At 35.6% G+C, this 27,399-nt stretch overlaps 1 protein-coding gene across 6 annotated transcripts in view; it reads right to left on the bottom strand.

The window, feature by feature from the left end:
• Positions 1 to 27,399, bottom strand: part of LOC107047846 (probable phospholipid-transporting ATPase IF) — a 59,188-nt gene that overhangs the window by 1,503 nt on the left and 30,286 nt on the right. For all 6 annotated transcript variants that reach the window (XM_015270703.1, XM_015270707.1, XM_015270704.1 and 3 more), the window contains 14 exons: positions 26,684 to 26,898; positions 25,649 to 25,935; positions 24,053 to 24,232; positions 23,418 to 23,565; positions 23,202 to 23,344; positions 22,507 to 22,746; positions 20,987 to 21,129; positions 20,596 to 20,755; positions 17,831 to 18,139; positions 16,098 to 16,284; positions 15,871 to 16,016; positions 15,651 to 15,754; positions 13,195 to 13,408; positions 12,988 to 13,100 (listed from right to left, as the gene is read on the bottom strand). In XM_015270703.1, the coding sequence (XP_015126189.1) occupies positions 13,041 to 13,100; positions 13,195 to 13,408; positions 15,651 to 15,754; positions 15,871 to 16,016; positions 16,098 to 16,284; positions 17,831 to 18,139; positions 20,596 to 20,755; positions 20,987 to 21,129; positions 22,507 to 22,746; positions 23,202 to 23,344; positions 23,418 to 23,565; positions 24,053 to 24,232; positions 25,649 to 25,935; positions 26,684 to 26,898 (2,536 nt within the window). In that variant the 3' untranslated portion in view covers positions 12,988 to 13,040. The remainder of the gene's footprint in view (positions 1 to 12,987; positions 13,101 to 13,194; positions 13,409 to 15,650; positions 15,755 to 15,870; positions 16,017 to 16,097; positions 16,285 to 17,830; positions 18,140 to 20,595; positions 20,756 to 20,986; positions 21,130 to 22,506; positions 22,747 to 23,201; positions 23,345 to 23,417; positions 23,566 to 24,052; positions 24,233 to 25,648; positions 25,936 to 26,683; positions 26,899 to 27,399) is intronic.

Below are 27,399 nucleotides of genomic sequence, written 5' to 3' on the forward strand. Positions count from 1 at the left end.
CATACTGGCCTTGACGAAAGTAAATGCGAGGCGTATACGATTATATTATCATTCCCTTATCATTATCAAAAAAAGTGATGAAGGATTCAACCCCTTTCAGTCTGGTATATCCATAAACCAAATTCCCAGAGCGTAAATTCGTCAACTGTTTTCCGATTTCTTCTAAATCAATACTAGAGGATCGCGTTAGCAAACCGACTACTTTGTTATCCAGCATCTCACAATTCACTCACCGATTACGGAATCGACTCAGAAAATTTAAGTGACGGTATCGTAATTTTTCACAGGAGATTCACATAAAAATTACGAAACGCTCCGGAAAAATTCCGTGACAGTTCCGTAAAATTTCCTACAACCACATTTCGCTCCGGAATTACGGAAAAGATGCGTAATTTTTATTGAATATTTCTCTCCGTGTCGTTGGTTCGTCTTTTCATACTATGTCACGATTGTAACGAATTGAATTCTTGTTCCTTCCGATGTTATTATTCCTCAATTGAGGATTCCAAACTTCTAGCCTTGACTCATTTCTAACCCAGTATACTGTATTGACATAATGAAGCGAGGTAACGATCTGCTATAAATCCTATACTTGGGTTAACGAGGATTTAAGAGAGGACGCGAAATTGCTTTGAAGGAAGTCATTAAGGTTTGTCGATAGAGAGAGGTAAATTGCGACATTAATCTGGAATTTCCATGGAATTTTTATAATGGCAGTGGGATTATGTATGAATTTTGCACAACTTTTCCAGATGTCTTTTTGAAGCGATTAATAATCGAAGTGACTTCCTATGCGTGGGCTTTATGGAGAATTTACCAATTAACTCGAAACGGTATTATCATCTGCGCGGATAATATAGTTTTATAGTAGCTTGGAAAATCGCCTTAATTCATTCATCAGAGCACGTATGAAAAAATCCTATGGAGAATTCGAATATTTTCTATAGGATTTTTCAGATAGGATTTTCCGTGGGAGAGAAATTTTCTACAAAAATCCTAGTACGAATACTGGAAAAAATCATAATCCACTGGCTGTGAAAATTTCTAGTGCTGTTAAGGTAAAATTTCTTGGTATTTCTGGTAAAATTTCTGAGGATTTCTGTGAAATTTTCACAGAAATACGGAGAAAAATTCACGTTTTCCCCAATAAAATTTCTAGTGCCGGCACTGGAATTTTTTCCTGGCCGTCACTTTGCGGCTCTTTTCCCGTGCTAGCACTAGAATTTTTCGAAAAAATTTCTCTCCGTGTACAGGATGCCTTATAGAATTTTTTGCTGTAGGATATTCTCTAAGATTTTCAATAGGATCTCCTATGAAATTTAGAGTTATAAGGATCAAAAGAGTCATATGGGAGTCATATAAGGGTTATCACGCACGAAAAAATTTAATAGAAAAACCTATCGAAGTCGCTAGAAAATTCTATTAAATTTCTGGTGAACTGTTCTATTAGTTTTTGGACAATTCTATTGAAATGTTCAGTAGAAAATATTCAGTAGAAAAAGTCAATAGAATTTAATTTTTCTATATAACTTATTCTATTAATATATTTTCTATAGAATTTCCTCGGCTCAAATTTTCCAAGTTTTTTTCATTCTATTTTTCTTTTCTTCTCATCAAGAAAATCAAACGAAAAAACGAAAATTTGAGCCGAGGAAATTCTATAGAAAATATATTAATAGAATAAGTTATATAGAAAAATTAAATTCTATTGACTTTTTCTACTGAATATTTTCTACTGAACATTTCAATAGAATTGGCCAAAAACTAATAGAACAGTTCACCAGAAATTTAATAGAATTTTCGAACGACTTCGATAGGTTTTTCTATTAAATTTTTTCGTCCGTGATATGCGGATCATATAATGGCCATATGATACAGGTCATATAATACAGGATCAGTTTTGCAGATTAAAATCTCGAGCGCGCAGCGCGATCCCGGTCGTTGTTATGCAACAAAACATTTGCGGAATATCCGATAATTTTGAAGGTCTTGTGGTATAATAGCTGATTATTTTTCCCAATCGGGTTTCGACCAATCAGAGCGCAGTATTTGAGGCTACCCGACAGTTCTATTTCTGATATTTCCTCCTAGCTTTTGAATATTTCGCAGTATAGTTCATTTTTTTTACCTGAATATTTCGCAACAGCTCTTCATTTTTTTGACTCATTTCAGATAGAATTTTATATTTTACAGTCTATGGAAATCGGGATATTCTATTAACATAATTTGTTCAAATCTTCCCCAATTCATTTCCTGATGTTGTCCACTGCACTCTGTTTGGCCAAAATCCGATTGGGATAAATAATCCAACAAATACCCCGCGGAATACCCCTCGGTTGATTTTTTTGGGGGGGCGGGGGACAAATACTCCTTGAAACTCAATCCCCTCGCGCAAGCGCTCGGGGGTTTTTAAACTGCAAAACTTGACACCTTCATTTGTTTGCAACGAAGCTATCGGGAAATATCCGATAATTTTGAAGCTCTTGGGGTATTACTACTGACAATTTCCTCACTTATGATTTTGACCAATCAGAGTGCAGTATTCGGGGTCACGTGATGCGGTTCACACTGATAATTTCCCCGGCTGCAGGGAAATTATCAGACTGATAATTAATAGAATTAATATTAATATTAATTATTCTATTCTGAAATTATCAGTCTGATAATTTCCCTGTAGCCTGTCAATTGTTTTCTACGAATTTGACAGATATTCTTCACATTTTGGTGAAATCAGTAGCGAAGCGGTAAATCGGGTTAAGTCGATTTTTACTTTTGGCCATTTTTTGATGAATATCTGGGAATCTAAGAGAGATAGCAAAATTTTGCTCATTACCTTTTTTGTAACCCTTAGTTGGCTCTACAAAAAGGTTATGACAAAAATTTTTGTATCTCTTTTAGATTCCGAGATATTCGTCAAAAACTGGCTAACAGTTAAAATCGACTTAACCCGGTTTACTGCTTCGCTCCTGAAATGTGTCCCGTAACCGCGAACACTGTACCCTGATCGGCCAAAATCAGAACTGATGAAATTGCCCTCCGAATACCCCTCGACCTTAAAAATTCATCGGATATTTTTCCGTTGCTATGCAACAAGAAATAAAAAAAGAATTTTGAAGGTCTTGGGGTATTACTACTGAAAATTCTTTTGGACTATCCAACGGAAGGGCGGATAATTGTCCAAATTATTAATGGGTACAAAAGCTGATAAAACCGTTTTTGTTCATTGTTAATGTACCTTATGTCATTCGGTCACTCTCGACCATGTCAATATACGAACGCTACATCTAGGAACCATTAATATTTTATATTACATTCTGCGAGATATGAATGGAAATGTTCTTGATTCAGATTTATGCGTGTACTTGATTCGGATCAAGGGACGCAGTTGCGTCTCGCCGCCAAGACCGGGTACGTAGTCCTATTATACGCGAGTCAACTTCCCCCTCCACCACCCAAATATCTTTATTTGTTTTTTTGCATTGTTTATCCCTTCCCAGCACATTTTAGATTTCATAAATGGTTTCATTCCCTGTTGTAATTTGGAGCGTGCGATTTTTATTTATTCAAAGCCTTCAAACCATTATGGGTTATTCTCCTAAGTTTGAAGGATACAATATAGTATATATGTACGATCCCTTGTTTCGCATAAAACAAAGATTTTTCGGGAGCAAAATAGTATGGGAGTATCGAATAACGAAGGAGTAGTGCTAGAAATAATATTCCTTGCGTGTACAGAGAATGCAATTTTTTTTGAACTATTAAATCTATTTTTGCGACAAAAATTTTTCATTCCGGCGCACTCTCTGCACGTTTGGCACAAAAACCCCTTTTTTGATAATTTTCAAAAAACTATTTTCCTGGCACAAGTAAGACTTGTTTGAGAACTTTGTCGTTTTACTCTGAGTGTATGTAGTACGAGGGGAAAGTATCCCTTGAACATTAGACGGGGGAACGACCCGCCTGTCGAACGCTCGGACCCATTCTTGGCGAGTTTTTTTTTTACAAAAATTTATATTTGTTTTTGGGGTATAAAATATACACGATTCAGGTATATTTTTTACCTCAATATTTGGATAACTATATGTCTATATTAAACTGGAGTGGCGTGCGTTTTAATCATTGCTTGGCAGGCGAGAGAGTACCGAGCCATGAAATCACCCTCGAAATGTCACTTTTCTCGCGTCTGACTTTTCCATAATTAACTGACAAAGTATTATTTATGTCTTTGCCTCCCCTTTTGCGTCTGAAGTTGTCTCGCTATAAAAGTTCATCAAATTCGGGTTGTTTTAATATCAATCTGGATCATCGCTATCCATAAACAAAACTGCAATCACTGGAAAACCCCATTCGATTCGTCCCAAACAAATATGCATGAGACAACCAAATGCCCGAAATATCCACATGAAAACTCCATTTAAATCTCCATTTAAATCTCAAACAAATTTGTTTGACGCAAATAAAGTTAATTGGGAGGAATATTTTTTTTTCTCAATAAGCACCTCCAAAGATTGAAGCGCATAACGTCAACAGCTGAGCAAAGTCTGCATTCTCAACCTTCGAATTCTTATTTCCTCATCACAGTCGGAACCACAATATGAAACATTCCTCATGCCTTTTGAACGACTAATCGAATTCCACCGCATGCATTCTCTTGGTTTTATGATGATTGATAAGCTCGCATATAAAAAAACACTATAACTCATTATCACCGGCGGGGGGCGTGTCGATACTCGAAATTCCGACTGATTTCTACCAGATCGAATTCGATGCATTCAGTTCTGAAGGTGAATTGCACCTTCGGAAACTCAGGATTACACGGAGAGAAATTTTTTAGAAAAATTCTAGTGCTAGCACGGGAAAAGAGGTGCAAAGTAACAGCCGGGAAAAATTCCAGTGCCGGCACTAGAAAGTTTGTTGGGGAAAACGTGAATTTTTCCTCGTATTTCTGTGAAAATTTCACAGAAATCCCCAGAAATTTTACCAGAAATGCCAAGAAATTTTACCTTAAGGGGAAACGGAAACCCTTTGTCTGTATGAACTTTTAGAATTGTGTTTTCTCCTTCAATTATTAATTTTTATCTATGAAACTACTTTATCGACTTGATCATTGCATTGTTGAGTCAATGAAGTAGTTTCATAAATATAAAATAATAATTGCAGGAGAAAACACAATTCTAAAAATTCATATAGACACAGGGATTACACGGAGAGAAATTTTTTAGAAAAATTCTAGTGCTAGCACGGGAAAAGAGGTGTAAAGTAACAGCCGGGAAAAATTCCAGTGCCGGCACTAGAAATTTTATTGGGGAAAACGTGAATTTTTCCCCGTATTTCTGTGAAAATTTCACAGAAATCCCCAGAAATTTTACCAGAAATACCAAGAAATTTTACCTTAAGGGGAAACGGAAAGCCTTTGTCTGTATGAACTTTTAGAATTGTGTTTTCTCCTTCAATTATTAATTTTTATCTATGAAACTATTTTATCGACTTGATCATTGCATTGTTGAGTCAATGAAGTAGTTTCATAAATATAAAATAATAATTGCAGGAGAAAACACAATTCTAAAAATTCAAGACACAGGGGTTCCGTTTCNTTTCTGTGAAAATTTCACAGAAATCCCCAGAAATTTTACCAGAAATGCCAAGAAATTTTACCTTAAGGGGAAACGGAAAGCCTTTGTCTGTATGAACTTTTAGAATTGTGTTTTCTCCTTCAATTATTAATTTTTATCTATGAAACTATTTTATCGACTTGATCATTGCATTGTTGAGTCAATGAAGTAGTTTCATAAATATAAAATAATAATTGCAGGAGAAAACACAATTCTAAAAATTCAAGACACAGGGGTTCCGTTTCACCTTAACAGCACTAGAATTTTTCACAGCCGGTGGATTGTGATTTTTTCCAGTACTCGTACTAGAATTTTTCTAGACAATTTCTCTCCGTGTATTAAAATATCTAAACTTGATAATTGAGATGGGACTATTGCAAGACTTTCTGTACTAACTCCACAAAAACAGTTTCTTTTCTTGTGGGGGTTTAGCGAGTCTGACATTATCGTTTTCTATAGTGATAAATGAAAAACATGCACTCATATCTCTCAGAAAATAAATTACTTGAAACTGATATTCTACAACGGGTTCAGACATTTTGATTCGCGAATGCTCAGTCGATCCCATTGTAACTCATTTTTTAGGTAAAACATCTTTTTTTGTATTTTTTCCTCCAAAATGCTTCTCACGCCAGGATTTTCACCCGATTTGAACACTTTTTTAATGTCCGTTAGATTCCATAGAATAACCAAGGTTTTTTCTTCATTATCTCTAACAGATCACGAGTAATAAATTAATTTTTTTGATTTACTATTTTCTTTATTTTTGTATACGGTATATAACAATCATTGTTTTGAGTAGCTTAGCATAGAAATAAGAAATAACCTCATGAAATATGTACTAAGAGTCGAATGACTATTCTCATTAACCGAAAATTTCCAAGTTTCAGCTTGGGATCCCCTTAAGGATATCCAAGTAGTTCAGGCAATTTTTTCTGGGGGAAATCCCCTTTAGAGTTTATAGACTAGACCAAGAGTATTTTTTAGGCGCAGTATAAACTTTAGTTTCCGAACATATTTTCGAGAAAACGATTTTTGAAAGAATGAAATTTAACACATTGCGTCCATAAGAGCTGTATACTGCCACCTTCAATCCAATAGTTCATAGTCTTAAAGCGTTTTCTCGTACACATAACCGTATATGACTTTGTTCGTTATACTCTCTACTTTTTTTTGCGACATTAAAAAACATACGTTTCCGGACAGATAATTGCAAACAATCAAATTAAAAGCTTCTTGATTGGTACGACGGCCATATTGGGTGGTTTGAATCCGTGCGTTCCTGACGTCTGGCAACAGTCCGCTCAAGTGACTACTCGGACCGAATTTACGAGGTTATACGGAACACTTGTACAGTGTTGCCGTATGATCATTAGAGGTTAGACCAACGAGAGTCAAGTGTGAAATTGAATAAAATCTTGTTCACAATATTCATTGAAGAAATTCCTGAAAAAATGTATTCGACAATGAAAAATCCGAAAAAGTATGGGGACGGCAAGATTTTCGACAAAACTGAAATCTTGCTTGAAAAAAAGTTGCCAATTTGAACGAAGTACTTGGATATCCTTAAGGTACATCCCAAAACAATAGCACCCAGAAGTTAGTCCCTATGAATTTTCGCAGTAAGTCGAGTTAATCGTACGCTGCGCTCCGCGCAAAATATTATAGATCGCCCGGGCATAAACTTCGTTTTCAATGAATGTTAGTACAGAGATTTCAAAAATAAAATTTATACCTTTGTACTTTAATATACTATAATGACATAATTTATTGCATTCTCATAACTTCAGAGTTTTTCTATCCTCATATGTTTTTGATGAAAGCAATAATAACTATTTGAATCAAATAAGAAATTATTTATTAATCAATTGTTTGATTCAAATGAAAAATGATTTCGCGAAATATCCTTTTTTTCGAGTTCAATATGGCAGAAACTGGGCGCCATAAAATTTAACAAAAAAATCGCGTATTCAGAATTTATTAGCCTAGCACGAATTAGATTTTAATAACATCGTAAAAACCGTTTTCTCATAAGAGGGGAAAATTCTATTGGGGGACTCATCACCCCCGTTTATGCCTCGCGTTCTAGAAGCCCGTATCTTATTATTTATTATCTCCTAAACTGTGTAGTACAGCTCGTTAAAATGTTTTCAATAGCTGGGGAATATTATAAATAGTATTAAAAAAAGGTAAAAATTGCGACAATCGTAAGAAAAAAAATTGTTTTCTAGGAATATACCTTAACCCTCCTCTGAGAGAAAAACGAACAAGTTGTCAAACAAGTCTTGTTGAAAATTACCAAAAAAATACTGGTTTGGTTCGAGTTTGAAAGTGTCAAACATGAATAATTGCTGTGCTCTCAACAACGAGACATTTGGCTCAAGAGGCGGATCTTTCATACAACATGGTTCCTCTTCAGGATAAAAATATCTTTTATGTAGAAAAGTTGATCAAGAAATATTTTGTCCCCAAGTTACAAGATTGCTGTCACGTAATTATTATTATTTCACTTAAAAATTCATTTTTTCTCTGTGATTATTGAACAGCCGAAACGACAAACTACTATCCCTTGGTTCATATAAAACGAGCGTTTGCCGGGAGCAAAATACGTCTGGGAGCATCGAATAACGAGGAAGTATTGCTAGAAATTGCATTTCTGGCTTGCACAGCGAATTGAATTTATTTGAAAAAACTAAATCCGTTTGGCAATAAAAATTTTCAATCTCGGCGCACGCTTCGCATGTTTGACACAAAAAAATGATTTTTTTGCCATAAGTAAGACTTGTTCGAGAATTCTGCTGTTTTTTCCTCAGTGTAAATTGATCACCATAATGAGGAATTGACACAAAGCGCATTTTCATCGGGTAATATAAATGAGACGGCCCAGTAAAAAATTCAGAAAAAATCAAGTCCGTTACGAAGAAGTGTTGAAAAATTATGAAATATTTTTTCAATAATTTTTCAATTATTAACCCTTCCGAATTTTTTAATTTGTGCATTGTTGATTATTTAATTGTTTCCCTTATATAGAGGGTCGGAAAGTCAATAGATGGGATATAGGTTTGACCGAAAAATAGCCCGGGGATAATACAGAGTATGAATATACCGGTCGACATAACATCTTTCATTGTAATTAATAACCCTGGTAGAGCGATTCGACTAAAAGCGTCCAAAACCAAGTGACTTAACTAGGGGTAATGACTAGAGGGAATCCGTATTTCCATTCAACAGTTTAAAATAACATCATCCTTCTCCCAAATTTCAAATAGACTACCGGCGAGGACAAAAGATTTTTCCGTTAATTACATAATAGCCTGAAAAATAATCGAACACAAACATTTATGCTCGTAATAACTGATTTCATAATCCCTCGTACAATAAACCTTTCATAACACGCACGAAAAAATTTAATAGAAAAACCTATCGAATTTGTTAGAAAATTCTATTGAATTTCTATTAAACTTTCTATTAGTTTTTGGCATTCTATTGGCATGTTCAATAGAAAACATTCAATAAATAAAGTCAACAGAATTCGATTTTTCTATATACCTTATTCTTTTCATATATTTTCTATAGAATTTTCTCGACTCAAATATTCCAAGTTTTTTTCATTCTATTTTTCTTTTCTTCTCATCAAGAAAATCAAACGAAAAAACTTGGAAAATTTGAGCCGAGAAAATTCTCTAGAAAATATCTCAATAGAATAAGTNATAGAAAAACCTATCGAATTTGTTAGAAAATTCTATTGAATTTCTATTAAACTTTCTATTAGTTTTTGGCATTCTATTGGCATGTTCAATAGAAAACATTCAATAAATAAAGTCAACAGAATTCGATTTTTCTATATACCTTATTCTTTTCATATATTTTCTATAGAATTTTCTCGACTCAAATATTCCAAGTTTTTTTCATTCTATTTTTCTTTTCTTCTCATCAAGAAAATCAAACGAAAAAACTTGGAAAATTTGAGCCGAGAAAATTCTCTAGAAAATATCTCAATAGAATAAGTGATACAGAAAAATTGAATTCTATTGACTTTTTCGACTGAATATTTTCTATTGAACATTTCAATAGAATCAGACAAAATCTACTAGAACAGTCCAATAGAAATTCAATAGAATTTTCTAACGAAATTCGATGGGTTTTTCTATTAAATTTTTTCGTCCGTGAACTCTCCTGATACTAGCTCAACAGGAAGTTATTTGCTCACGTAATATATGTTCACTACTGATGCAAATGATCACAGTAATGCGGGGCCTCTACTGCAAGCTACATCCAAGCTAAATGTAGATTTACTCACATGAGCTTTTCCTATAATCTCAAGAATTTCCACTCCAAAGCCAGATGGATATGCAAAATAAAATAACAGAAAGTAAATTGAGAGAAACAGAATCCAAACAAATGCACTCGTTTCGCCTGGGATCTCCACTTCACATTTTATCCACCGCGACTATTTTCAAACTCCCGATTAGTATAGAAAAATCTGCTCAATCTGTATGTTATCGAAATTGCGTTGCGATGGGAACGTCACGGTTGTTGAAAAATTGATGAACCATTGAGAACGGAGATCAACCCGGAGGGGCATCAACCGGTGCCACTGTCGTGGACCAAAACACACGGCTTGCCAACGAATACAGGGGGATTGGTCCACAGACCAGAGTCTCGGTGAGTTCCGCGTGTTTAAGTTCCCACAGTCGCTAGCTCACTAGTAGACTCATAGAACTTGTATACACCGCGTCTGCGTCGTCAATTCCCGCAAGGCTCAACCCAGCCACATTGACTTTTACGCGATTCTCCCCTTCGCTCCCCTCCACGTCCCTCCACTTACAGTGTCCGTCGATGCGCATTGGTGAATTTGCGGAAAGTGTTCTTATACAGCTGGTGCATTTGTTGATTGAGGAAATTTATTGATCCCCCAGCGTTGGACAGCAAAAGGAGACTTTCGTCTTTTGTTAACAGAAACGGGTGGTCTCGAATAAATTTTTTTGCAACGATTTCCATTTTATTAAAATCAATCAGAAAACTCAAGTTGGGAGGTTGAAGCCTGAGGAAATATTGAGTTCAATTGAGTAGACAAGACTTTGCAGATTATCTTGTATGACTTTCTGAAACTGATTCGCGCGCCCATTGACGTTTGCACGATGATCTTTCGCATTGCGACATTAAATTGGATTGAAAATCAAATTGTTCGTAAATTTATAGCTTATGTTGATTATTCAAGGAAATGAGTTTTTCGTACTGAACATTTTGTAGAGACATTTCAATGAAAACTCGAAAGTAGAAAATATTGATTGCGCCCCACTCCTCTGGGCCCCCCGCCGCTGAGTTCACAATGAGGGGAATCTCTGCTCATTCATGTAGATCAAAAGCAATTGAAATGCAGATGTTTCCATTCTGCCGGGCGCCGAAATATGGGAAAATATTTGCTGTTTCAATTTTTCTCTTCGGAAATTTCAGTTGTTTCTTTTGTTTACTTGAAAAAAAAATTAATTTTAATTATTCGCGCTATTTTAATGCTGATATTGAGGATGTATTACACCCTTTTCGCCAAAATTCACGTTTTTGCATTTTTCTGGCAAAATTTTGATCGGATTGACGTGAAAAAATATACCGTTTTTGCGATTTATCATTACTTCGTGACTCACGAAATTTCATGATCGTGCAATAATTTTCCTGCGTCTTTTCTAAAACTTTTTGGAAATTTACAAAACTTTAGAAAAAATGCAGGAAAATGATTGCTCTACCATGAAACTTTGTGAGTCAGTCAATAATGATAAAACGCAAAAACGGTATATTATTTCGCGTCAATCAATAATTCGCCGATCAATAATTTGCCAGAAAAATAAACAAAACGTGAATTTTGGCTGAAAGGGTGTAGTACATCCTTAAAACGTTAAATCTCTCGAGTCCATACATGGATGCACCAGATATTGATTTCAAGAGAGTAGTTAATGGTTGTAGTACTTTGATCACTTTGTGGCATAAGAAAAAATTCTTGGACTTATGACATACAACCCACTGAAAATTGAAGTTTGTGAAATGCCTAGAATGCATGTGCTTCCCAAAATTCATAAACTATCGCTTGCTTTTGGACCGGTTGTCTTTTCCATTGATGAAGCGTCACATGAGTTTGGAAGCTACATTAGCAAAATTTTTAGCACCTATGCAGAATAACTGTGAATCTCCCGTAAAAAATAGTTTGGATTTTGTTAAAAAAATGGAGAAAGCAATGAAATCTAAAATGGTATATTTAATATCCAGGGATAGCCAAATTCATAATGTTAATTAAATATTATGAATTACCGTTAAATATTGTAGCCATTAATTGATTAACATCACTCTTGTGACGTATCGAGATACGTCGGCATTTTAATTAATAAACAAAATGATGGGAAAAGAAATATGATTTCGTTCCCATCATCCGAGAGCAGAGTAAGCACCCTCACGGTGTCATCGGAGTCCAGCTTCTTAGCAAAAGAAGCTGTTTGACTGTTATAGTATGTGTCAATGATGAGACAAATGTGTAGTAGTTGAGTAAACCGTGAGAATGCTTAATTTTCAATTTCGAGTCTTGAAGCTTTTTTTGGACTCCTTTAGAGTTAGAGTACGTTCGGGAGTGAAGCTGGACGGTCATCCCAGCTCCTCCATACTTTAGCGACGCGTTTACTGAACCCAATAGTAAAACAGTCGTGTATCTTATTTCTTAGTAATTAGTGAAGAAACGTATAGGTTTTAACAATTAAATACGCGAGTGTTTTACCTGAAAATACCTTCTCAATAATCCTAACTATTCCCAGTTCGAGTGCATCTCACGCGAGTAATAGCCGGAGTTTAGGGTACGACGGCCCTACTGGAGGAAAGTGTATTGTCAAACATTATCTATTTGTGACTAGTCCCTGGGACTAGATCAAATACCCAGTACGATCACAGTAGATCACCCAGGATTAATGCGGTAGGTGATCTAATTCGAAACGTCACACTCGTAAATTTTTTAAGTACTCAAATATCATCAATTCAAATATTCCAATTTTTAACTATTTTATCAATCGATAATTAAGGCAGGAAGATTGATGATTATTCGTGTAATCGAAATTCCCCTTTTAAGAAATTTGAATTATTCACTTGGTGGTAAGTTTACATTTTCATATTAACAAATTTTAAATACATAATTATTCGAAAAAAATTAGATTATTAATATTATATTATTTGAAAAATTAGATCAACATCTTTTCAACCTTCATTAATGTAAGGGTCAAATTCTTGGAATATTACAGAAATTTAATATTGATGGCGATCCCTGTTAATATCGCAATTGAATTTTTCGATTAATAAAAAAATAAAAATGAATATAGCGTACGCGCATTTTTTTATTTACCTTGAGAAGAAGTGAAGCCGAAAATGATAAATTTATTTCGTGAGTATTTTGGATCATGAAGCTATTCTGAAGGAGAAGTTTCCACGCCATGGAACGAAGTTAAATCTTCTTTCCTGGTAAAAATTAGAAATGAAACGTAAATTCAAGTTGATACTAAGCTTCTTATCAATTTAAAAAGAATGAACGTAGGAGTATATGAATATTCACCTCTGTCGATGGTAAACTCCATTCACTGTAAGTATCCTGAAGATTCTCCTCTCTTTCAGCCTGATAACTCAATTTCGCTGGTCGCCACCTGTCGTATATAGCCACAAAACAGGTGGGTATGAGACAAATTGGCAGAATAATTATTGTCAAGAGCCAGAATGTTGGAGACATACAGAGTTTATAAAATAGCCAATGCATTCCTCCACTGAATTTTCTGGAAACATTCGAAATGAGTTATTTTTTAAAGATGATTCAATACTCAACTGATATTAAATTTTTCATCACACTGTCCGTAAAACGTCGTTTTATGACGCGATTTTTCTCGCTGATATTGCGGTGGATTCGCTGGGCGAATCGGAATTTTTTCTCTCTAAATTTCAATTCTATTTTTTTTTTTTTTGACGAAGTGTCCGTCAAACACCGTTTACGGACATTGTGAAGAAAAATTATGTTCATCACTGGTCGGAAAACTTTTTTTCGGCGAGTTGTGACGAACATAGCTATTTCATAATCAATCGCACGATAGAATCATTAAAAACACTGATATTTCTCGATTATTGGGACTCTACATCGTTGCACTCTGACTGCAAAAAAACGTCACTGTGCAGTCAAGTCAAACCTTAACTACAAGAAGCTGATCGTGTGGTTCACATCTGGTAACAGAAAGACCACAGCGACCACGTAACATCTGGAAGTCAAAGTTGATGAATGAAAATTTGATTACATCAAACTGCTGGTTATCTTTCTGTGAATACTCTATTGGGTAATGAATTTTATATTCACGTGATTTCCTCTAAATTCTTATCAGAATTATTCCCATAAAAAAACGTACAGCTCCGCACCCGCATGTCGCGGTCACCGAAGTGTTAATATGTGTAACTGAAAAAAAAAATCTTCTCATCTTTACCTACAATTCGAATGAACAATTTTGTACAGTGGTTTTTGAATATACTGATACCGAAAAATCGTAATCTCGAACATGAACATGATTAGGATTATTGAGTGAAAGGCTATTATATTATCCAGTAGAGATCAATTCAAATCCAACCGAAAAAATCGTAATCCTTACACGGAGAGAAAAATTCAATAAAAACTACCAGAAAAAAAAGTAAAAATTATGTTTCGAAACGTAATCCACGAGCGAAGTAAAATTCAATAAAATGTCAGTCGGAACTGAAATTGTATGAATCGCCACGTAAATTCTACGATTTGTTCCGTAAATATTAATAACTCGTCTGATGACTCACCACTGTGGAGACAACAAGTCGTTCCGTAATTTTACCCCAGCGATTGAAAATAAATCACAAACTTTATAAAAATTGGTGAACGTTCAAAATTTTTTGACTTTGGTGGCATAATGAGTCGGAAAGGTTCTGTAAAATTTTACGTCTTCGGGAAAAATTACGTGACAATTTCATACTTTGTTCGGTAATGAACCTGAAAATTCACTGAACGTTTCAGCTTTTTCCAGCTCTTCCATTCCTATAAAAAATTCCGGAAAACGATTTCCCATTCCCGATTACATGAATTGTTCCGTAAATTTGCGATTTAATTTTTCCAAATGTACTAGTCCACGAAATGTTAGCCACGTATAATGATTGTTCTTATTTCCATGATATTAACCAGTACAAGAGAGGTCAGGGGATATTGTCGAAATAATTACGACGTGGATTAAATGGTCATAGTGTGACGTTTCACTAAATTATTTTAGCTTCATCATGCTCTTGACGGCAACCTACGTCTAGTCCAACTATTTCTGTTAATATTAGTGTCGGAATACATAATGCAAACAAATAAACAAACCATGAATAAACAAAAAGTCAGCAAAAACATAGGATTAACCAAACGCAAGAAAACAGGAGGTTTGGCTGCTTCTATGTTTCTGCTGACTGACTTATTTGTTTACTCATATATTTTGTTAATTTGTTTCCACATTATGTGTTCCACCACTAATGTCAACAGAAATAGTTTGACTAGACCTAGATTGCCGTCAAGAGCCTGATGAAGCTCAAATAATTTAACGAAACGTCGCACTATGATAATTTAATCAACGTCATAATTATTTCTCCGATATCCCTTGATCTTCCTTATATTCTACCGAACCTCCTGTCTTCTTGTGTTTGGTTGATCCTATGTCTGTGCTGACCGACTTTTTGTTTACTCATATGTTTTGTTTATTTGTTTGCACATTATGTGTTCCGACACTAATATTAACAGAAATAGTTTGACTGGACGTAGATTGCCGTCAAGAGCCTGATGAAGCTAAAATAATTTAGCGAAACGTCGCACTATGACAATTTAATCAGCGTCGTAATTATTTCTCCGATATCCTCTGACCTTCCTTATATTGTTAACAAAGTATATTTCGGTAACTTCACTTCTAATAATAATAATTCCCCCCCCCCTCTCCCTCTCTAATAATATGTTAGTCATAACAACATTTATCTTTTACTCACGGATCCAGAGAAGAATAACAAAGTGTCATTACGAAGAAGGTAATTTCCGAGAAAACAATACTAGCAACAAACGGAAAAGTCCAGAAATAACTCCGCAAAAGGATCTAAAAATAATCCAAAAAAAAAGGTAAATTAATAGTAGTAGTCTGCCTACCCTTGTCTTTCATTGTCAATAAAAATATTTTTCATGACTTTAATTACTGGAAATTTATGGACGTACCTGTAAATTAGTGACTAGAGTAACGAGATGAAAGATACAGGTCCCAAAGCCGTCATAACCGGCGTCAGTATTGTCGTACAGATTAATAGGATTAATCTGCCAAAAGAAGTAGACACCGAAGTAAATCACAGAAGTCTGCCACATAGCTGCAAACGGAATTGCAATCATATGTAATTAGTGGCGTCCCTACAGGAACATGAAATACCAAGTTTGTCAGAATTAATTACCTGTGGAGAGCCAAATGATTGTCTGATAAATAGACAGTAGATAGTTTTTTTTGTTCAGTAAATAGTACTGGGAAAAACGTTTCAAAGTTTCTGCTGAGTAATCTTGCTCGAATAGGCCAAACATCAGGACAGGGAGAGACGTAAAAAATAAGTTGAAACCCATGAGAAAAATACTAGAATAGAGAGCCTAAAAGAATAAGAGGAATCCATTAGCAAAATATGAAATTGTTCAAATAAATAAAATAAAAGTGGAACAATTGCTCAGAACATTGACGCATTCTCACATTTATCCACACGAGTATTACAGGATCAGAGTTGATAATTGATTTTGTGAAATCTGAAATATCTAGGGCTGAGCGTGAGACTTGGTCGATACTTCACATTAGAACGTCGATTCGGTCTAAAAAATATGGTGAACTTTGCTATCGCTTCGTCTTCAGACGATTCCGAGACAATCTACCTCATTTTTGCCTCAACTTTCCCTCTTATCGACTCAGTCTCAGCCTCGGTTTCTCCACATCAAAAATAGGTAAAGAAAAGGTCGAGATGAGATCAATTTTCTCGGAATCATCACGAGACGATTCGATACTCCGTCTTTGGAAATCGAGACGATATAAAAAACTTTCATATTTTCTTTAGAACGCGTCAACGTTCAAAGTAAAGTCTAGGATGAATCTACACTGAGAGAAAAACAACAAGTTCTCAAATAAGTCTTGCTTGTGCCAAAAAAATTGTTTGTTAAAAATTATCCAAAAGGATTTTTTTGTGCCAAACATGGGAGGCGTGCGCGGAAAATGAAAATGGTTATTGCAAAAATTGATTAAGTCTTTTCAAGACAATTGTATACGTATTTTGCTCCCGGCAAATGCTCGTTTCCATGTGAAACGAGGGATAGTAGTTTGTCATTTCGGTTATTCAATAATCACAAGCAAAAGTTTTTTGCAGCAATATTAGGGGAGGATGGGGCAAAACGGTCCCCCTTCAATCGTCAATATTTTCCGATTCAATAATCCGATTGGGATGAGTTAGAGCTCGTTTTGAAGAATGAAAAATTATCTTCGAAATGAGGTTGAAACTGGGAATTTTCACAATGTCATTCACAAGTTATTGACAATTGAAAGGGGGCCGTTTTGCCCCACCCTCCCCTATAACTTAGGGACAAAATATTTCTTAATAAACTTCCCCCTATAAAAGTTATTGTTATCCTGAAAAGGCACCATTTTGTATGAATGATCGGCCTCGTGAGCGAAATATTTTGTTGTTGTTGAAAGCAGAGGGATTATTCATGTTTGAGACTTTCGAATTTGAACCAAACAATTATGTTTTTGGAAATTTTCAACTAACGATTTTGTTGGCACAAACAAGACTTGTTTGACAACTTGTTTGTTTTTCTCTCAGTGTAGTCGTCCTCACCACATCATTCATTTGTAATGCACACTGTGACCAATTTTCAGCTATCTTATACGAAGCCTCTACTGTATTTACGAATCAACTATCTTCGCTTGTTACGCACAGCAATGCACAAAAAACGATTCGTAAAACTTATGCGTAGAAATTTCGAAGTTGCGAAATGTACATAACAGCCCAAATTGAGTGTAAAGTATCGGTTTAGAGAATTACTTTCAATTAAACATAACGAAATTAACTGACGGAACAGTCCAACAATCCATTTTTCCATTCTATTAATTCTCCTTTGATCTTATCAGAAATTTTGTTAGTTGATTATGTTGTACCTGAGAAGAAAATCCACTATGAAATCCGAATAACAATTGCGGAGTGATGAAAACAATATTTTTGTAGAAGAAATACTGCGTTAAAATACTGAGTCTAATGTAGTACCAGTGTCCATGGACGAGAAGTGCTTTGCGAAGATGCATGAACTTTGAAAATGCAAAGTCCGCACTCATTGTAGCTTGTCTGCCCTCCTTTCCCATAATTCCGAGGCCCACGTGGGCTTCTTGGATCATAGAAACATCGTTTCCTCCGTCACCGATAGCTGCGGTGAGGGGATGTTTCTTTGCGTTCTTAACCAAATGAACAATCTAAAAATTGATTATTTGTTAAGCTCTGACTTTTACTCTGTCTTTTACACTCTTCTTTAAAAGCTGAAGGACATCCAAGTATCTTTTACAGTTTGGGACAGGCCACACTATCGAATCAATCATTTCAATCACCACAATTATCAATTAAATTGCGTGAGAAAAATTTGAAAAAAAAATCATGAATATTCGGCGTCATACAAGTCTCATTTCGCACACAATTATTATTTTTTAAACATTTGTTGTTTATAAATAAATAATTGAAATTGTTTAAACTTTTGGAAGCCTTATTTTTTTAGTATGAAATCGATTTTTGGTAAAATTCTGAATATGAATAAATTTGTTGCGATTCCGAAAATTCATTGTTTATAAATTATTTACAGCAAATGCTCGTAATTTTGGAAAATTGCAATTTGTTTATTATTTCGTCAATCTTCTTCCTCTAAAAGTAAACTTTCTAATTTTTTTTCTGATTTTTAAAATGTTTTCTAACGGCTCAATATCGAGATTCAAATTCAGACCTGCAAAGGTCTAAAGAATGAAATCATTGTAAATTGTCCGGAAACTTAGGGTCAAATGGAGCTCAAATGAAAGCTCTGATGTTCGATTACCAAAGTCGAAAAGCATTTCACTAGGGAAAAACTAGCCAAAGACTTGGATATCCTTAACCCTCGATCCCTCGCGCTTGGCCGCCAGTCTTCATCCATCGCACGGTTAGCGAAACGCCGTTGGGTTAACCCTAGATTGGTCACCCTATGAGGGAAACCCCGCCCTCGTTTTCCTTTAATTCCAATTGACTGGTTAACCGGAAAAATTCAAAAAAAATTGACTTTGTCAATTGAAGGGTCCAAAAAATTACAGTTGTTTTTAGAACAACATATTTCCCAAAATTCCCAATGAAAACAAATTATTTCGGACAGATGCATTATTTTTTCCCACTTTGAATGAAATTGCCTATCCGAGTTCAAATCCCGGCCGGGTAGAATGGTGCGATCTAACCATTTAAAGTCTTGATCATCATCGCAGTATACCCTAACCGGGTCGAAGCGGTGTAAAATAACGATAAAAAAAAAAGAAATTGGCTATGACGCGACGTTGCCGGAAATTCGCTAAACGAGCCCGGGCATAGTGTACAGTGAATTCACGGAGAGAAATTTTCTAAAAAAATTCTAGTACGAGTACTGGAAAAAATCACAATCCAACGGCTGTGAAAAATTCTAGTGCTGTTCAGGTAAAATTTCTTGGTATTTCTGGTAAAATTTCTAGGGATTTCTGTGAAATTTTCACAGAAATACAGGGAAAAATTCAAGTTTTCCCCAACAAATTTTCTAGTGCCGGCACTGGAATTTCTCCCTGGCCGTCACTTTGCGCCTCTTTTCCCGTGCTAGCACTAGAATTTTTCTAAAAAATTTCTCTCCGTGTTCGGTAATGCTAAAGCCTGAATAACACGGCGGCGAAGCCCCGCAGCAGTGACTAGCGTTGGGCATCTGTCGATGACCGCAGTTTTTTACATGACATTATAAAAAACGCGTAATTTACGTAATAAATGTAAAAAATGTAAAAAACCAGCCGACGTTACCTTTTATCGTAAACCGCGAAGCTTCGCGAAGATTATACCTCGCAAGGATGATAAATCACGAGGGTCTCACCACTACTCGAGTCAGGAAATAGTTTTATCGCCGTGTGGCATACAATATTTTATGTCTCTGAGCCCGAAAACCGCGATTTAACCGAGAAAATCGATGTTAGAATCGCAGTTTTACAATCTTAGGGACATAAAATGATATTTTATGCCTCAAGTACAAAGAACCGCGTTCTAACCGAACAAATTGAAATTACAATTCGCTGTTTATCTGTCCTCGGGCCATAATATACTATTTTTTATGTGTCCAATACTGCGTCTTCGTCACTGGGAATAAAATAAAACATTCTAGTAATCGAAAATTGCAAGCTTTTCGAAGGAATGTAAAAAATGTAAAAAATCCGTCGAGGTAATTTACGTAAATTACGTCGGTAAAAAACGGTGTAATGTACCAACGTAATTTACACCCCAACCCTGGCAGTGACCACTCGCAGGATCGCGTTTGGTGACCAGACTAGGGTTAAACCAAGCGCGCTGTTGCCACGTTGACGCTCACCGCCATACGCGCATTTCAAGTGTGGCAGTGAATGCAGCAACACTGTCGCTCGAGCGATCGAGAGGGACTGACTAACACCGTACGGTACGGCTATTCTATTTCTGTTCTGACTTCTCTTTTTTCTCTTTAGCTAAACAAATTTCCCGAAAAAAACGGACAACGCCAACGTTTAACAAAACGATTGAACTAGGAACTCTAATTTTCTCAGAATTTTTAAGCGGCGAGAACCACGGGAAAATATAAAAAAACGGGCGGCGCCGCGCTCACTGAGCGAGTGATCGAGGGTTAAATATTACTAGAAGATTTTTTCCATAGAATTACTTCGGATTTCTGAAGTGGAGACATTCTGCAGCAGACGACAGCATCACAGGACATTGCAACGATTCTCAATAACTCTGGACAATGTTTCATTGCAATTGTTAGACTAGATCCATCCATTAACAGGCCATACTGCTTACAAGGTTCTAATTTCAGTCTTCGTCTAGGAGAAAAAGGCGTAAAGGGAGGTGATGGAAAGTTTCGAGTGGAGATCGTTATCATTTAGTTAATTTTTAAATATCTCAGCCATGCGGTGTGTCAGGGGAAATACTGACTTTTTCAGTCGAACATTCATTTTATCACTTTATCAGCCGCAAAAATGGCGTTACGGCAGTATTTTTCTCTGCTCATTATCTAGATAATCATTCATTTCCAATTAATTCGTGGAACTTACTCGAAACTCGTCAACGTAATGAAACAAAGTTGGATTGTCATCTTGCCCATCAGTTTTAAGACATCAGTTCCACTCTTGAAATGTCCACAGGAGAAGGCAATGTTCTCTGCAGTCTCTGCTTTATCTCCTGTTAAAACCCAAACCTAACAAAAAAACAAAAGTAGAGTGAATCTTAATGTTCGTGAAGAAATCTGAATTATTTGAACGAATTCCAAAACGTTGTTCACGTGTAGGTATGTACGGGTCCTTCGGTTCCACGACTTTTCTTCCCCGACACTTTTTCCCCGATATTTTTTCCCAGACATTTCTTCCAATTGCCATTTCTTCCCCGACAGATTTTCCTAAAACAAACTGTTTCCTCTTTTTCCCATCGATACCTGAAACTTGTTGAAACTGTCATAGTTGAATGCTTTCAGTCATCAGTCAGGTCCGATAGCCGAAGATTATCCCCTCTCATTAAAAAAATCAATACAGACTCGAAAATCAATAAACGACCGGGTTATCGTAATTCGGTCGAGGCTTACAAAAGAAGGATAATCTCCACTTATCATTACAATCAACAATTGTTTTGACCAAATGTACGTCAAAATATACAAATTGAATCAGAAAATTAGAAAGGAAAAAAGTTGGGGAAAAAGTGACGTGGAAAAAGTAGCATAGGAAAAATTGACGCGAGGAAAATAAGACGGGCCCCCGGGTCCTTCCGTCTGATATCATCCGGCATTGATAAATTAGAAAAAAAATGAAATAAATTAAGGTCTTTAATATTCACGCACCGTTGGTCGCGCAAATTTACGAACGCCGTGAGCAGTGTAGAAGCACAAAATGTGAATATTACGAGGGGCTACTCACTCCATAATTGAGTGATACTATGATTTCGAAATGCAGTCGATTTCAGAGATTTCAGTGATTTCGGAAAAAAATGATTTCGGCGATTTGGAGCGTCACGTGCGGTGATTTCATGATTTCATTAATTCGAAATCAGTGATTTCAGAAAAATAAAGTTAATAAATAATAGAGGTGGGGTAAAACTGGTTGTTTCAAATTATGAAAATCAAAACTGGCAACAATAACTGGCAAATAATAGTGAATTCGTTTGATTCTACTTCGCCAATCTTGATCTAATGACGATGAAAAGCGGTCCATTTTACCATTTTACTATGACAGTAAGTACACTGATAGAACGGCTTAGTCGAACCAAACGAGGCTTTTTAACTATTACCACGCTTCGTTAACTATTAATGAATCGCGGTAACAGGTAAGAAGCCTCGTTTGGTGCAACTGAATCGTTCCACCTTTTCTATATCAGTGAGCGGCATTTTCCTGTCAGCGTTGGCAGGCGTGTCAATTTGAAAATCACAAATTGCTTGCACGGTTCGCACTACGCCGGTGCGCCACTGATTTCGATGATTTCACATGATTTCGAAGTGATTTCAAAATGATTTCACGCCAAAGTGGCGCCGTGATTTCAGGAGTGAGTGGCCCCTCGATATATGATCTAAATTCAACTCGTTGTCTACCTTGATTCCTGCTACTCTTAAAGACTCTAGAGTCTCCTCCACTCCCTCTTGCAGTCGATCCTCAACCCCTGTGACCCCAAGCAATGTTAAATTATTCTCAATCAAATGATAAGCCTTGTTTATTCCCTGAGCACGTTCAGTTCCAATCACTTGTTTCGCCTGCTCAACTGCTCTCGAAAATTTATCGTATTCTGCGATAGTGAGTTTCCTGTAGGCAACGACAAGTGTCCTGAGTCCTCTCTGCAGAAAAAGAAAATGTTCCAGTTAATAATTCAGTAGCGAAGTGGTAAAACGGTGTAAGTCGATTTTGACTATTGGACAGTTTTTAGTGAATGTCTCGGAATCTAAGGGAGATAGCTCAATTCTTGTCAGAACCTTTTTTATAGCACTCAATTAGCTCTAGAAAAAAGGTTATTACGAAAATTTCATTATCTGCTTTAGATTCGGAGATATTCTTAAAAAACTCAGCTAAGAGATAAGTCGACTTAAATCGTTTTACCACTTCGCTATTGAATTATCTTTAACAACACGACAAGTTCATGCCGTTATATAATTTCGTGAATATTCTCAGAACGAAGGGGCTTGAGAAAATTCATCAAAAGACTTTTTTAGAGGAAATTCAGAGGGGAATCTGTATTCTTCACTCATTTTTTCGACCTTATCACTGGGAAATACAATTGAATATTGCTATTGACCTTGGAGAAATCTGCCAAGTGGGTTTCAGCCTCTGTGACCTTCCCTTCAGCAATCAGTGACAGCATCTCTGTATCTGCTCCTTTGCTGTACAACCAAAGATCTCCAACCGAATCTTCTACAATTACTGACATTCTTTTTCTGTCTGCAATACGAAAACCCAAATGAATTGGATATCACAATTTTTTATTTTGAATGAACTGTTTGATGACCCTTACCTGAAGTAAATTCTAACGTTTCTAACTTTGTAAAGAAAAGAATCTTTTCTCCAATTTTGAGCTCCATTTCGTCTCCACTGTATTTAGTTAATACAACACCACATCTTGCTGAGGCTTCAACAAGGGCTTTTTCGTCAGCTGAAGCGGCCTAAATTCATTCAAAAAAATAGAAACGGTCAAGGAGTTTCCGAGATACAGCAATTTTTCAAAAATGTTTTTTTTCTGAATATCTCGAAAATTACGTGACTGAATTGTTTTTTTACGTCAAAATATTCTTTGCAATAATATCTATTAAATCAAATCATCATGTATGTTATTAGAGCTATAATCAAACCAAATTTCAAATTGCTAGTTCCATTTTTCTTAATTTATCGTGCGCAAAAGAATGAAAAAACTGTTTCTCGGAACGTTTGATCTTCTAAAATTGAGAATTAAGTATCGGTTTTATCCAGTAAGACAGGAATATCTATACGACTCTGTAAATATCCTAGGATTGAAGAGGTTTGTAAAAATTCGTCACAAGAGCCTTTCTGTTGTTATGACTTCCTTTTTTCAATCCCTCCCATTCTCAGATCTCTGCGAGATGATTCGTAATTCACTTTGGACTGATCTTTTTTGCCACTTTATTTCTTCACCTGATATTCTGGTAATGCTGGGTCCATCAACAGAGAACTATTGACCCTAGTAATTGACCTCTGCCTGAAGCTCTCTCGAAACGCTGTTCGTTTTGCTGCTATGCTCTTCATAAGAACCGGAGGAGCGACGTGAACGGAATGGCAGAGCGAGAGCGCAATCATGAAGTGCCAAATTTCAGCCTAAAAGGAAAACAAGTGGGAAATTGCTCTCGCATTGCATATAGTGTAGTGATTTTTACTAATAATTTAGCAACACGTTTCCAAATGGTTATTTGCACGTCATTACCTTCTATCATGTATAATTCATTGTTTATTTCATTTTATTAAATTGAATAAGATGTCTTTTTGACTAATTTTGTCAGATCTTCAACTTAGATGTTATCATCATCATTATTCTTATTATCGGTTTGTTCTACACAACAGATTGTCTTTTTAAGTTCTATCTCTCCGCTTAACCCTTCGATAAAATGTTAATAGAAAAATTTCATTCATGCATACTTGAATGAATTTGAAATATAACATTTGAAGAAACCATCAGAAAGCTCACTTTCAGGGAAATTCATGAAAAACTCGAAATCTTCAACGATCTTTCTAGTGACATAACAGGAGGAGGGGGCAAACACTGACGACAAAATTGAATTGAAAAACCTATCGAATTCGTTAGAAAATTCTATTGAATTTCTATTGAACTGTTCTATTATTTTTTGGCCGATTCTATTGAAATGTTCAATAGAAAATATTCAGTAGAAAAAGTCAATAGAATTCAATTTTTCTATATAACTTATTCTATTGAAATATTTTCTATAGAATTTCCTCGGCTCAAATTTTCTAAGTTTTTTCGTTTGATTTTCTTGATGAGAAGAAAAGAAAAATAGAATGAAAAAAACTTAGAAAATTCGAGTCGAGCAAATTCGATAGAAAATATATGAAAAGAGTAAGTTATATAGAAAAATCGAATTCTGTTGACTTTTTCTATTGAATGTTTTCTATTAAACATGTCAATAGAATCAGCCAAAAACTAATAGAAAGTTTAATAGAAATGCAATAGAATTTTCTAACGAATTCGATAGGTTTTTCTATTAAATTTTTTCGTGCGTGAACAGAATTACATTTTCCATGAAAATTCCGGGTAATTCTTATGGGAAAAAACAGGGCTCTTATAGGGGGGAGGGGGGGGCGTTTTAGAATTGAGATAGAGAGCCCTGACGGTCACCCGTACACACATCGGGGAGGATGGGGTAAAATGGACAGTAGACTTTTAAAAAATTATTCGTAACTCGGAAACGAATTTATCATTTGAGCTCAGTTTAGGCTCGTCACAAAGAGAAATAGAATGTACTTGTTCTTTGTATTGAAAAAAAAAATTATTAAAATTTATCAATATTTCCACCCCTCATTAACATTTAAAAAAAGTCAAAAGTGTCCGTTTTACCCCAACCTCCCCTACACATACGCGTACGAATGAGGTCTAAAAATGGCATTTTCGGACTTTTTGGATCATACTGATTCGATATAATAAAAAATCAAAAAAATACGGACATTGATACAAAAGCACTTGTGCAACTGGATATCGTTTCCGTTTTATTGAAAACTTACGGGCCAAGTCTGAATTTTCCCAGCTTCTCTATCATCTCCATTCTCAGGAATTAAATACAGTTTCCCGTTGCAGTCCTTCTCTAGATACATCTTCCCATCTATCGAGCATCGCCTGAAGACCATCAAGTTCTCAGTGAGAGTTCCGGTCTTATCAGTAAAGAGGTATTCCACTTGTCCGAGCTCTTCATTCAAATCTGATGTATTTACTAGTGGATAGAGATCTTCTCTTTCGTCGTACATCTCGTTGTCCCATCGGAAAAAGTAGGAGCCCAGAAATTTTTGTAGTTCTGCAGTTTTTCAAATTGATTATAACCATCAATTCGTCATCAATGCTTTGCAGGCGTATTTAAAGCGTATTTAGCGATATTCACATACGCATTGGAGATATTCAAGAATTCGACTTTGATTAAATATTACACTGTTAGAAAACAATTGAAATTTCCTGGACAGTTTATTAGTAATCTTCAGTAGAACGATGTTGAATTCGATTTAGCGGGGAAACAATCATAAAATTTTAAATTTCACTGGGAATGAAATTTGTAATACCGTCAAGACTAGTCGAGACTTATTTTGAAGAGATCATCACGGTCTGGAAAAACACGAACGTTTTGAAATCGTCGCAATCTTGAAAGACATTGAATCGGTGCATCCGTCACAATTCCGGGAGGATTTATCTTGCCTGGATCTCGAGATTTTCGGTTTTTTAATTTCTCGAGACGAGACGAGACAGATATCGAGACAAACATTTGAGAAACCGAAATAGAATGACAAAATTTAGAAAATTTGAGTCCCGCAAATTCTATGGAAAATATATGAAAAGAATAAGTTATATAGAAAAATCGAATTCTGTTGACGTTTTCTATTGAATGTTTTCTATTAAATATGTCAATAGAATCAGCCAAAAACTAATAGAAATTTTAATAGAAATTCAATAGAATTTTCTAACGAATTCGATAGGCTTTTCTATTAAATTTTTTCGTGCGTGATAACTGAAACTTTACTAACTGTAACTTTTTCAGGTAAATGGATACTTGCCAATAGTCACATAGAGAGATATAGGTATCAGGTAATTGTACAGCACTGTAAAAGTGAGGATATCATTCAGCAGCTTGGAGAAATTCACCAATTCGGATTCGCCAAGATAATCATCCCACTCTTGATTGACTGCGATGAATTCCTTGAAAAGTGTTGAGGCCAAGATCTCAAAGACCATCACGAAGATGAAGAAAATTAGATAATTATTGATAGTTCTGAGGAAAATAAAAGAAAAAAAAGTACATTTGAGTACGAGAGCACAAATTTCGCCTTCGGCTCGGCCTGTAAACTTCACATTCGTTGAAAATGGAGTTTATGCCCAAGTGATTTATAATATTGTATGTCACACCGGGCAGAAATCGAGTTTGAAGATAGGACCGATGAACTCGCTTTATTGTACGGCGAGACATAAGATTTAGGAAGAAAGTAGTAGAGGTAGTGGTTTGGGCGGGCATGATTCATTTCGATCCCTAATGGATGAGTTGTTTCGGTAATAATTGTAATTCTAATCCAGTAGCGAAGCGGTAAGCCGGGTTAAGTCGGTTTTGACATTTGGTCAGTTTTTGATTAATATCTCGGAATCTAAGAGAGATAGCTAAATATTTCTCATGACCTTTTTTATACCCCTCAATCGTCTCTACAAAAAAGGTTGTGACAAAAATTTTCTCATCTCTTTTAGATTCCGAGATATTCATTAAAAACTGGCCAGTAGTCAA

This window comes from Diachasma alloeum, unplaced genomic scaffold (genome assembly GCF_001412515.2).
Source record: "Diachasma alloeum isolate Michigan unplaced genomic scaffold, Dall2.0 Dall_scaffold_78908, whole genome shotgun sequence".
NCBI lineage: Eukaryota > Metazoa > Arthropoda > Insecta > Hymenoptera > Braconidae > Diachasma > Diachasma alloeum.